This window comes from Pelophylax lessonae (genome assembly GCF_965119305.1).
Source record: "Pelophylax lessonae genome assembly, chromosome: 4".
In the NCBI taxonomy this organism is placed as follows: domain Eukaryota; kingdom Metazoa; phylum Chordata; class Amphibia; order Anura; family Ranidae; genus Pelophylax; species Pelophylax lessonae.
The window spans coordinates 487,057,167-487,068,316 of NC_138771.1; the positions used below are offsets into that span (position 1 = coordinate 487,057,167).

At 42.4% G+C, this 11,150-nt stretch overlaps 1 protein-coding gene across 1 annotated transcript in view; it reads right to left on the reverse strand.

The window, feature by feature from the left end:
• The window catches only part of LOC309552712 (E3 ubiquitin/ISG15 ligase TRIM25-like), a gene marked incomplete at both ends in the record, with an annotated part of 26,263 nt that extends 18,060 nt beyond the window's left edge, over positions 1 to 8,203 (reverse strand). Inside the window, one exon of the mRNA XM_082253637.1 lies at positions 6,667 to 8,203. Coding sequence (XP_082109763.1) covers positions 6,667 to 8,203 — 1,537 coding nt within the window. The remainder of the gene's footprint in view (positions 1 to 6,666) is intronic.
• Positions 8,204 to 11,150: the final 2,947 nt, after the last annotated feature.

The following is an 11,150-nucleotide window of genomic DNA, read 5'->3' on the forward strand; positions in this document are numbered from 1 at the left end:
TTATATAAATGTATTTATATATTTATTACAGGAACTTATATAGCTTCATCAATTTACGCAGCACTTTACATATATATGTACATTCACAGTAGTCCCTGCCCTAAAGGAGCTTACAATCTAAGGTCCCTAACTCACATTCATACATACATATACTAGGGCCAATTTACACAGGAGCCAATTAACCTACCAGCATGTCTTTGGAGTGTGAAAGGAAACCGGAGTTCCCAGAGGAAACCCATTCCTAGTTGAATTTAAATGCATATTTTAATCTCCTGCCAAAATTGTTTTTCTTTAGTTTTAGATAGTTAAAATTTCTGTCAATGTTACATTTTGCTCTATGTCCCCATCGGGGATAGCTTCCTTCATTTCCTGTCCCTGTGACAAAATAAATCAGGCTCTGGATCATTCATGCCACTGCATTATGTACTAGTACACATTACTTTACTTTAATGCATGTTAAATACTTTTAAATTGCATCTTAATTCACCTCCACGGTGCACTTGCATTCTACCCACACAGCAAGGCATGGTAACTCACTACTGTTCATTGTGGTGTGTTGCTTGGCTAAAAGTAGTACCTGTTCTGCATTTGTGTTTTTTGGTACATTGGCAGCCCATTCAAATGAACAGGCTCTGTCTTGAAGCAACATCTATTATAATCTGTTATACCAGAGCAGGAAGGTTTGAATGGGCCCAAAGCAAATGATGCATCACACTGGAAAGCTGAGGGCATCTAGTGGTTGAAAAGATGTAGTGCGGGGGCAGTTCAGGACAGAAGGTATTGCAGTAAAAACTACATTTTTATTATACATTTTATGGGGCTATTATTCTACATTTTTTAAGCTATAATTCTTCTTATTTTTTCTACCATAGGCTAAAAGCATTATTTTCATTTAAAAAAATGTTTTTAGAGCTTATGCAAACATATATGAATAGATATTTATTATATATAGTATATGTTAATGAATTTCATATACTAAACTCCTTTGGGATCCTCTGTGCTACAAACCTCCTTTCCTTTGCCAAATCTTTAGTTCTGGCAGTATAAAGAATTGTGAATAATGCAGATTGTTGTTACAATAGGAAATGATAAAGCAGTAAGGTTTGGTTCACATTGGGCCGACTTAGTCGCTTGACAACCTACACTCCATTCAGTGCAATAAAACCGTTCTGACCGGAGCGACTCAAGTCACTCCAACTTAGACAAAAGTTCCTGCACTACTTGGGGGCGTCTTTGGAGTGGCTTGTATTGACTTCTAATAAAGAAGTCATTTGGAAGCCACGCTGAAGTCGCACTGTACCGGGCAGCTTCAGAGTCAGGCGACTTTGAAGCCGCCCCAGTGTGAACCGAGCCTAAATTTGATGTTTGTCAAACCTTTGCCGCAGGTAAATGATTTGACGTATATTAAAAGAGTATATTGAAACACATTCGCTAGGAAGATTCACCTGCAGTAAATGCTTAGTGAATATCACATTCACTGCTTTATAATTTCCATGAATGAGTGAAATGCAATCTTCACGTCAGGGTTCCAGTGGAAATGAATCAAGAGTCCGCAGTGTCAGTGGTCAGGCTCCAAGTGTCCTCTTACTCATGACAATTCCAAATGAATATAGGAAGCCGGCAACTTGAAGCATCTGTGAAAGTCTTTTATTTTGCTACAGAATGACAGCAAGTAAAAACAACTTACATGTTTCAGAGAGTAGCCTTAATCATAGCTGCTTTATAATTTACTCTTTAATATCTTCAGTCTGCCATAATGCAAACAGGTGCAAGGCATGTCTTTTAAGATCGGCCCTGGGTAGTATGGTGTCATCTCACCTTGGTGTCATCTGATTTGGCTAAAAAAATATTTAGACCGAGTGACTGTTCTATTATGTATATATTGACATTTAACCTAACATCTTTTGGGAGGTCATCTCAATGGGGTCTCAATAGGGCCTTTAACCACTTTACCACTGGAGGATTTTGCTGTCTTATGTCCAGGCCACTTTTTGCGATTCCGCACTGTGCGAATTTAACTGACAATTGCGCGGTCGTGCGATGTCGTACCCAAACGAAATTTACGTCCTTTTTTTCCCACAAACAGAGCTTTCTTTTGGTGGTATTCGATCACATGTGCAATTTTTACTTTTTGCGCTATAAACAAAAAAAGAGCGTAAATTTTGAAAAAATAACAATATTTTTCACATTGTTTTATATGAAATTCCCCCCCAAAAAAATTTAAAAATCAAAATTTTTTAACATTTTTGGCCAATTTGTTTTCTGCTACATATGTTTGGTTAAAAAAAAATCACAATAAGCGTATTTTGATTGGTTTGCGCAAAAGTTATTGCGTTTACTAACTAAGGGAAAGATTTCTGTCATTTTTGGTGTTTTTTTTTTGTTAACGAGTAATGGCGGCGATCTGCGATTTCTTTTGCGGGACTGCGAAATTGCGGCGGACAGATCGGACCCTTGACTGACATTTTTGACACTTTTGGGGGTACCAGTGACATTTCTACAGTAATCAGTGCTATAAATATGCACTGTTACTGTAAAAATGACACTGGCAGGGAAGGGGTTAATTTTATTGGAGAGGGAGGGGTTAATGTATGCCTGGTGCTTACTAACGTGTGTGGGGGGAGGTGACTGAGTGACACAGGGACAGATCGCATGTTCAGCTATGCTGAACCCTGCAATCTGTCACTGTTTGTCACTTAGGAGATCTGCCCGCTTTGTTTACACAAGCGGGCGGATCTCCAAACTCGATTCCCTGATGATCGGGGAAGAGCGGCAGTCATCGCCGCCGCTCCTCCCCTGGCCCGACTCCCGCTGTGACTGAAAACAGCGGGAGCGAGCCTCCAGCAGCGTGCGAGCGCCGCCCACAAGGGGAGGAGTCCAGCGACGTAGGTCTACGTCGCTGGACGGAATCGAGCCACATTGCCGCAGTACAGTCCCAGTGACTGGTCGGCAAGTGGTTAATATCTTCAGTCTTCCATAATACAAACAGGTGCAAGGCATGCCTTTTAAGATGGGCCCTGGGCAGTATGGTGTCATCACAATTTGGTGTCACCTGATTTGGCTAAAACAATATCTAGACTGAGTGACAGTCCTAACATGTATATATTGACATTTAGCCTAACATAGTTTGGGAGGTCATCTCAATAGGGCCTTTAATATCTTCAGTCTTCCATAATGCAAACAGGTGCAAGACATGCCTTTTAAGATGGGCCCTGAGCAGTATGGTATAACCTAACATGGTTTGGTAGGTCATCTTAATGGGGTCTCTGCAGACATGACCTGGGAAGGCTTGTATGGGGGATAAGTAATTGAAAGGTTCAAAAACCTTTATCTGGGTTATCTAACTTCTGCAGAAGACTGCACCCCAGTAACCCTACACTACTAATTATGGTTGCACAATGCTTAGATGCGTTGCCACGTTTTCTGGGAAAATTATTGGCCTCGTGGTTTCTTTCCTATTAGTGACATTTTCACCAGCCATGTGGTAACCCTAGATGCAGCCTCTTAAGCCCCGTACACACAATCAGTTTATCGAACGATCTGTTGTCCATTTTTTGTTACATGCTAGTCTCATGTTGAAAGCGAAGAGGTTACTTTCATACAAAAATTCCCGTACGACAGAATTCTACTTCACAAGTGATGTCATGTGTTGGATTGTTTTCTATGTGTTCTTTCGTTTCTGAGCATGCCTAGTCTTGCTCTTACGATTTTTTTCAGACGAAAACTGTACTAATTAAATGAAAATTGGACGTTGTGTTGATGTACAATAAAAATTTTATAGCCTGCACATCCAGTTTTTGTCGTCCGAAAAATCGTAATCGGCTGTCAAAAGCACTATACTAACAATCTGAAAATCGTCAGATCGCTCGTCGGACGAAATTTCCCGTCAGATTTTCGTATCGTGTGTACGGGCCTTTAGTGTTTCTATTTTGCTTTGTAATCTCACCTTGACAGCTGCAACAGCGGTGAGAGGTGTGTACGACTCCCTGTTACACCACCATTAGCCATTGACTGCAAACGCCTGGAGGTGCCTTTAAACTTGAATAACACAGATTTGACAAAATCTGGTTTGAACAAACTTTATTACACATGTGACACAATCCAGATTTTCAGTTCAAATAGCAGAGCAATAAAATGCTTTATATAAGAATCACTCACATGGATATAATGCAGTAAAGTCTAGTCAAGGGACTAGAGACCACCTTGCCTTCTCCAGATCTCCTAGTGATGTGGATGTTATGCTGTAGGTGGTCCCCATTACAGCCTTTAGAGGTACCCAACTAACTTCAATGGCTAATTAGATATGATGCTCAATTAACCACCTGAGCTCCTGAAGATTTTACCTCCTTCATGACCAGGCCATTTTTTTGCTATTCAGCACTTCGCTACTTTAAATGGCAATTGCGCGGTCATGCAACACTCTACGCAAATGAAATGTAAATCCTTTTTTTTTTCCACACAAATAAAGCTTTCTTTTGTGGTATTTGATCACCACTGGGTTTTTTACCTTTTATCATATAAATGAAAAAAGACCCAAAAATTTTGAAAATGCAATATTTTTTTACTTTCTGCTATTAACCACTTGCGCCCCGCCCACCGTACATATACTGCGGCACTCTGCTGCTGCTGGGCAAAGCTATGTACCTGTACGTCGCTCGCTCAGGCGCCTGTGTGGGGCGAGCGTGCACCGCTGGTGGCGCGCTCCCGCCCCCCGCTCGTTCCCTGGGGAGCTAGCGCGTGTGACCGGCGGCTCGGATGGCTGCCGGCCACTCGCGATCTCCCGCAGCAGAGGGAGAAAGACAGACGGCTAATGTAAACGCAGCCATCTGTCATTCTCCCTTAGATCATCACAGAGGCTATGCGATCCTGCTATATAGGATCGCATGTCTCTGTGATTAACTCACAAGCCACGCCCCCTGACAGTAAGAATCACGCCCCTAGGGACACATTTAACCCACTGATCACCAGTAATGTTAACCCCTTCCCTGCCAGTGTAATTTTTACAGTAACAGTGCATATTTATAGCAGTGATTACTGTAGTAATGTCACTGGTACCCCCAAAAGTGTCAAAAATGTCAGTTAGGGGTCCGATCTGTCCGCCGCAATGTTGCAGTCCCGCAAAAAAAAAATCGCAGATCGCCACTATTACTAGTTGAAAAAGTCCATATGTTAAAGTTTTATAATGCCTCGTTTCCACTGAACGGTTAGATTCGGCTCGGTATGGTACGCAATTTTTGCCGTTTCCATTGTCAAAAGTTGTGAACTGTACCCTAATTCTGAACCGTATCGTACCACTTTTTTGGGACCCTTTCGTTGGGGTACCAAGCACATTAGTACCGTACCAACAGGGTGGAGCTATACTGTTGAGGTACTGTTGAGCTGAGGTACTGTTGGCGGTGGAAACGCAAGCCTGATCAAGGTGTACCGTTCTTAACCGTACAGAACTGTACCAAACCGTACCGCTCAGTGGAAACGAGGCAGAGGTCCATAGTTACACCAGGAAAAAGTATGAGGTTTCTGTTATAACATTCTGCAAATAAATATTTTTTATTCAAAAATGTAGGTCAAACTTTATAATGCTACATTTCTTAGGTGACAATAACCCAAATTAGTGTACATTATTTAGCCTGTAGGAAAGATATAGAGTCTACAATCTATGGTGTGTATATATATATATATATATATATATATATGAAAATTGATCAATCCTGATGTACTGACAGCCTTGTCATTTTTTGAGGCACAAAAATGCCAGGACAGTACAAATATCCCCCAAATTATCCCTTTTTGGAAAGTAGACAGTCCAAGGTATTTAGTAACAGGCATGGCAAGTTTTTGTAATTTTTTAGAAAATGTAATGGAAACTATTTTTTTTTACATACAGTCACCAGTGCAGTACACCGTCATCATATAACTGGTGTGGTGGGGATCAGGGATACTGACTGGTGTCAGTATGTAAAAAATATATATATATATATATATTATTTTTTTTTTTTTTATTAATATATGTTTTCTTTTTTATTACATTTATTTTTCTACAATTTACATTTTTCTTTCTTTTTTTTTTTTTACATACAATGACACTACGATTGCTTATAACTGTAAATTTTACAATTATAAGCAACTATTTTTTCTGAATGAGAACTATTCATTTAGTGTTTACTATTGTGATTAGCTGTTATTGGCCACAGCTAACCACATGATACAAATGAGCTGTGATTGACCCTGTCTGTACCATGTTGTAACTGTGACCAATCACAGTGCTCATCACAATAGTACACAATGAATGGCATAAATCAAAGCCATTTAATGTGTACAATTGTCATGTGATCTGCTTTGATTAGTCACAGCGTTCACATGGTACAGGCAACGTGCAGTGATCTGTCCTATGGACCCAGGGGGTGACAGATTGCAATTTTGGGAAGACGTCATATGACGACGTTCTCCCAGGATAACAAGGCTTCTGCTTTCCTGTCATATTACAGTAGGCTGGGCAAGAAGGGGTTAATAGAAACCCCGGAAGGCAATGAATGCAATCCTGGTTGAGTATTTTACTAATACCCCCCTTCTAAAGCCACTCTTCTTAAGGGAGATATTTTATTTGTCACATCACTCGAATTCTCCCTGAACGTGGATTTACAATGCAAAAACCCCGATCCCACATACCTATCACAGCATGGAGAGGCTCCGTGAAGGTAGTAGTGAAAGTATAGAGGTGTAGGATCGGGTGACTCAGACTATAAAAGGAGATCTGCCCAGCCTCATAATCCAAATATATCCGAACTCTTTTACTGGAGATATTGTCTGGTAAACTGATTTTTTTACTGTCATGTATCACTGAATATTGATCATTATCCCTCTCCAAACCCCAAGACTTTTTATTGTATCCAATCTTTGACTTCTGTTCTCCCCTGTCTATACTGGGGTAACATGTCCCAACTCTCCAGCCATGTGATCTACCAACATCCACCTCCCAGTAATGTCGCCCTGTGGAGAAACTCCTACTACTCATTACCTGAGCATGATCCCTGAATCTTGCTGCTGTTTCTGGGACATTCTGCTTTGGTGACCCAGATGCAGTTTTTCTGTCCTCTGATATTTGTAGCCTATTATGAGCTGTGTCTACATCCAGGAAGATTTCTGCAGGTTCCTTTATATAGATCCCTTTATTTACTGCTGTGATTATATCAAATAATGTGTGCAATGTGTGGGAGATCTCAGCCCCATGCTGATCCTCTCCATCATGGAGAAGCTGATGATGTCTCTCTTTGTCCTCATTATCTCCATCCTTAGTATCACACAAGTCACCTGTGTCTAATTCCTGTAGGACGGTCAATGGATCCATCATGTTACACAGCTCCTCAATGTGACCCATCTTCTTGGACACCTCTTCCTTCATTATTTCCAGCTGTTGGATCAAATCATTAACAGAGCATGAGACCCGCTCTGCCTTTTTAGATATCTCATTCAGGACTTTCTTCTCCAGGTCTTCCAGCTGTCTCCTGAGCTCTCTGAATAGGGTAGCGAACTTTTCAGTGTCCACAGTTGTTTTTTTTTCGACGTCTCTCTGGCATTTCAGCAGACTTTTAATTATTTTCTCTGTCTCGTCTCTTTTTGTCAGAAGCTTTGGTATAGCATTTCTTAGCTTATTCTTTACAGCATTAGAGGCCTCCTCCAGGGACACCTTACTGTGTCCTTTGTGTTCTCCAATTAGGCAGCAGGACACACAGACACAGGAAAAGTCCTTGGTGCAGTAATACTTATAAACTTCTTTGTGAATAAGGCATTTCCTTTTCTGCAGGGAAGTGGTGGGGTCAGATAATATGTGTTCTGGTGACTTGCTGTGAGCTCTAAGGTGGTTATTACATAGAGAAGCTTCACAATGCAGACAGGATTTCACAGCAGGTACTGGAGCATGAATACAGTAGGTACAGAAGACCCCGGACTCCTCGGGATCTGGCTGAGCAGAGAAGAAATTCTCCACTATGTTTCGCAGTTTCATGTTTCTCTGCAGTGCAGGCCGCTCCTTGAACTTCTCTCTGCATTCAGGACAGGAATAACCTCCAGACCTCTCCTGGGTATCCAGCACACAATCAATACAGCCCCGGCAGAAGTTATGTCCACAATTTAGCATTACAGGATCTGTATAAATGTTCAGACAGATAGAACATTCCAGCTCTGCTCTTAGATCAGCAGACGCCATTGCAGACAGCAGAAAAAGAAAGTGAAACTTTCCAGCAATGGAGAAAAAAAATGTAACTGGGCGTGTCTTATTTCCTTCACAGAGTGACTCGTAATGCAGAGGGACACAGATACAGTGCCAACTTAAAGAGGAAGTAACTCCTCTGCAAGTTGTACCTATAGGTAAGCCTATGATAAGGCTTACCTATAGGTACTGTAAATATCTCCTAAACATGTACCGTTTAGGAGATATTTACCTTACATGCAGCCAGTGACGTCACTGGCGAATGCGCTCTGAAGGAACGGCCGCAGGTGCCGTTCCTTCAGAGCCCCGTGCCGTGACCGTCGGCTCCCGCGCGGGAGTGACGTCACCGCGGCTCCGGCCAATCAGATGGCCGGATGCCGCGATCCCGGAAGACGGGCGACTGAACATGTCGCACGTCATAGAGGTAAGCGGGCGGCAAGGCGGGGGCTCATTCTAAGGTAAGTATTTCATAATGAGCTAGTATGCGATGCATACTAGCTCATTATGTATTTCTCTTTCAGGGTGAAAAAAAAAACAGGGTTTACAACCTCTTTAAGAGCATTAAAGGGCCCCAGGCAATGCAGTGCACTGGGGCCCTGCCTACACAATCACCAATAAGAATAAAAATGCAAATTATGGATAAGGCGATATTTATTGGTACAGCAGTGCCAAGCTAATGACAGCTTCCAAGTTGGGCGGCTGGGTCCGGTGAACACACACACGGACGGGAGTCAGACTCCACTGTCCTGTGTGTGCCTGTTCCCATGGAGGAGGACAGGCATTCCTGCAATTGTGGGCTCCCCCACCTTGGCCCAAGTGGCCTGACAGCAGCACAGGGCCGACAGGCGCTTGCCACTTGCTAAGTTCGGCGGCAGGATGCACACGGGAATCGGGACTAATGCTTGGCTGGGGCTGGGTCCCTGGGCAGGTGGGGGCCCCCGGGCGAATTCCCAGCGTGCCCATTCGGTACGATGGCCCTGCACAGATAGTATAATGTAGGATATCAGACAGAAAAATGCAGCAGTCAGCTGTGTAACATCTTTGTATTCTATTTTCTCCTTTTCTTTCATCGTCTTATCAACTTCTTAACCTTGAAAGTTCACAATGTATCATACAGTGTTTCTTACCACAGGAAATCATACAGGTGCTTCAAACAGAATTATTGATATTTACTGTTTAGAATTGTTGTGTTGCATTGTGGTAGGGTGACCTGATGTATAGCAAATCCAAAAAGTGTACAAGTACACAGTACATACGGTGCTCTAGATGTGCAGAGCCACTTAGTCCATTGGAACCTTCATCTGTATCCATAGCCCATGGATGGATGAGAGAGTAATCAATGAATGGATGGCTGAGCAGGAGAAGAGACTGAGACTGGAACCTCTGCATTTAATGCATAAGATCTGAGTAGGTTCACCTCAATGCAGAAGAAAACAAACAGCATTGTTTTCTTTAAATTAAAAATAAGCAGCACACTTATTGAGGTTATCATGAAAAAGCATGGATAGGGAATACCTGAGACCAAGCAGCTGTGATCAGTGTGAGGCTGTAGGCATCACTGAGCAACTAGAAATCAAAGGATGACAAGGCGCCAGCCAGCGCCAAGGTATGGACAGTAGCAGAAGCGTTCTCAGCCACACGCGAGGATGACCGGTGTCATGGTGAATGTCAGGAGAGGGGGGTGTGCATGACATGTTTCCAGGGAATTTGCCCTCTTTTTCAAATGCATGGACAGTAAAGGGAAGTGATGGGCTTATCAAGCCAAAAGGGCAGGAAGGGGAGGAGGCTGTCATCCTCATGTGTGGCTGAGAACAACACTGCTACTATCCTTTTTTTTTTTTTTTTTAGCTGACTGGAGCCTTGTCATCCTTGGTTTCTGTTGCCTACAGCCTCATGCTGATCACAGCTGCTTGGTCTCAGGTGTTCCCTATCCATGCTGTTTTCGTTTCATGCTAACTTTAATGTAAAGCTGGCCATACATTATACAATTTTCTTATTCAACTTCCTTTAGATTTGCCTTTGTGTAGTGCAAAGGCCTGCCTAACTGCACACAAATTGAGTGTGTTTAGGTTTGACCTCATATTATATGGTTTTGGTAAATCTAAAGGAAAATTGTACAAGAGAATTGTATAATGTATAGCCAGCTTTAGTGTGCTACTTATTTTATTAAAGCCATTTTTATTTGATCCTGCCCTGAGCACCCTGCTGTTCGCTTTCTTCTGCATTGTGGTAAGCAGATGTCCCTATTTTTTGGGGACAGTTCCCACTTTTAGTGAAATTCTGAATGAACCCTCTGCACACTACTATGCACCTTTCTAGCAACGTTTGCATAAAACAGGGATTTATGGTTCACACATTTTGCAACACATGTTCAAGCTGGCCAACTGCTTGAAAGTAATCTCTTTCAGGCTATTCCCTATTCTGCTCTGCAAAATGAAAACTGCTTGCTTATAGCATACTTCAATAGGTGAAATGCCATTATGGGGCAAATTGACACAGTTGAAGTAGAGCCACAAACTCAGGTCTGGTCACTGACCTGTACCATGCAATAGAAATAGGATGTCTATGCTCAAATGCAAATAGCTTAGACCTGAGTCTGTCGTAGTCATTCATTCCCCTTCTGCCTTTCTACTGTACCCCAACCACCCTCCATCCTTTTATTATACCCCAATGCACACCTCTGTCCTTCACTGGTGACCTTTTTAACTCTTTGTCCCTCACTTGGGACCTATTCACCTACCCCCTCATACCTGATCTAAACCTTCCATCTATCCCCTCATATCTAACTTCTCTGCCTACCTCCTCCTATCTGACCTGTACAACTACTTCCTCATATCGGACCTATCCACCTACCTCCTCCTATCTGATCTGTCCGCCTACCTCTGCATAACTAATCTGTACATCTTCTTCCTCATCCCTGATCTGTCCACCTTCTCCCTCACTC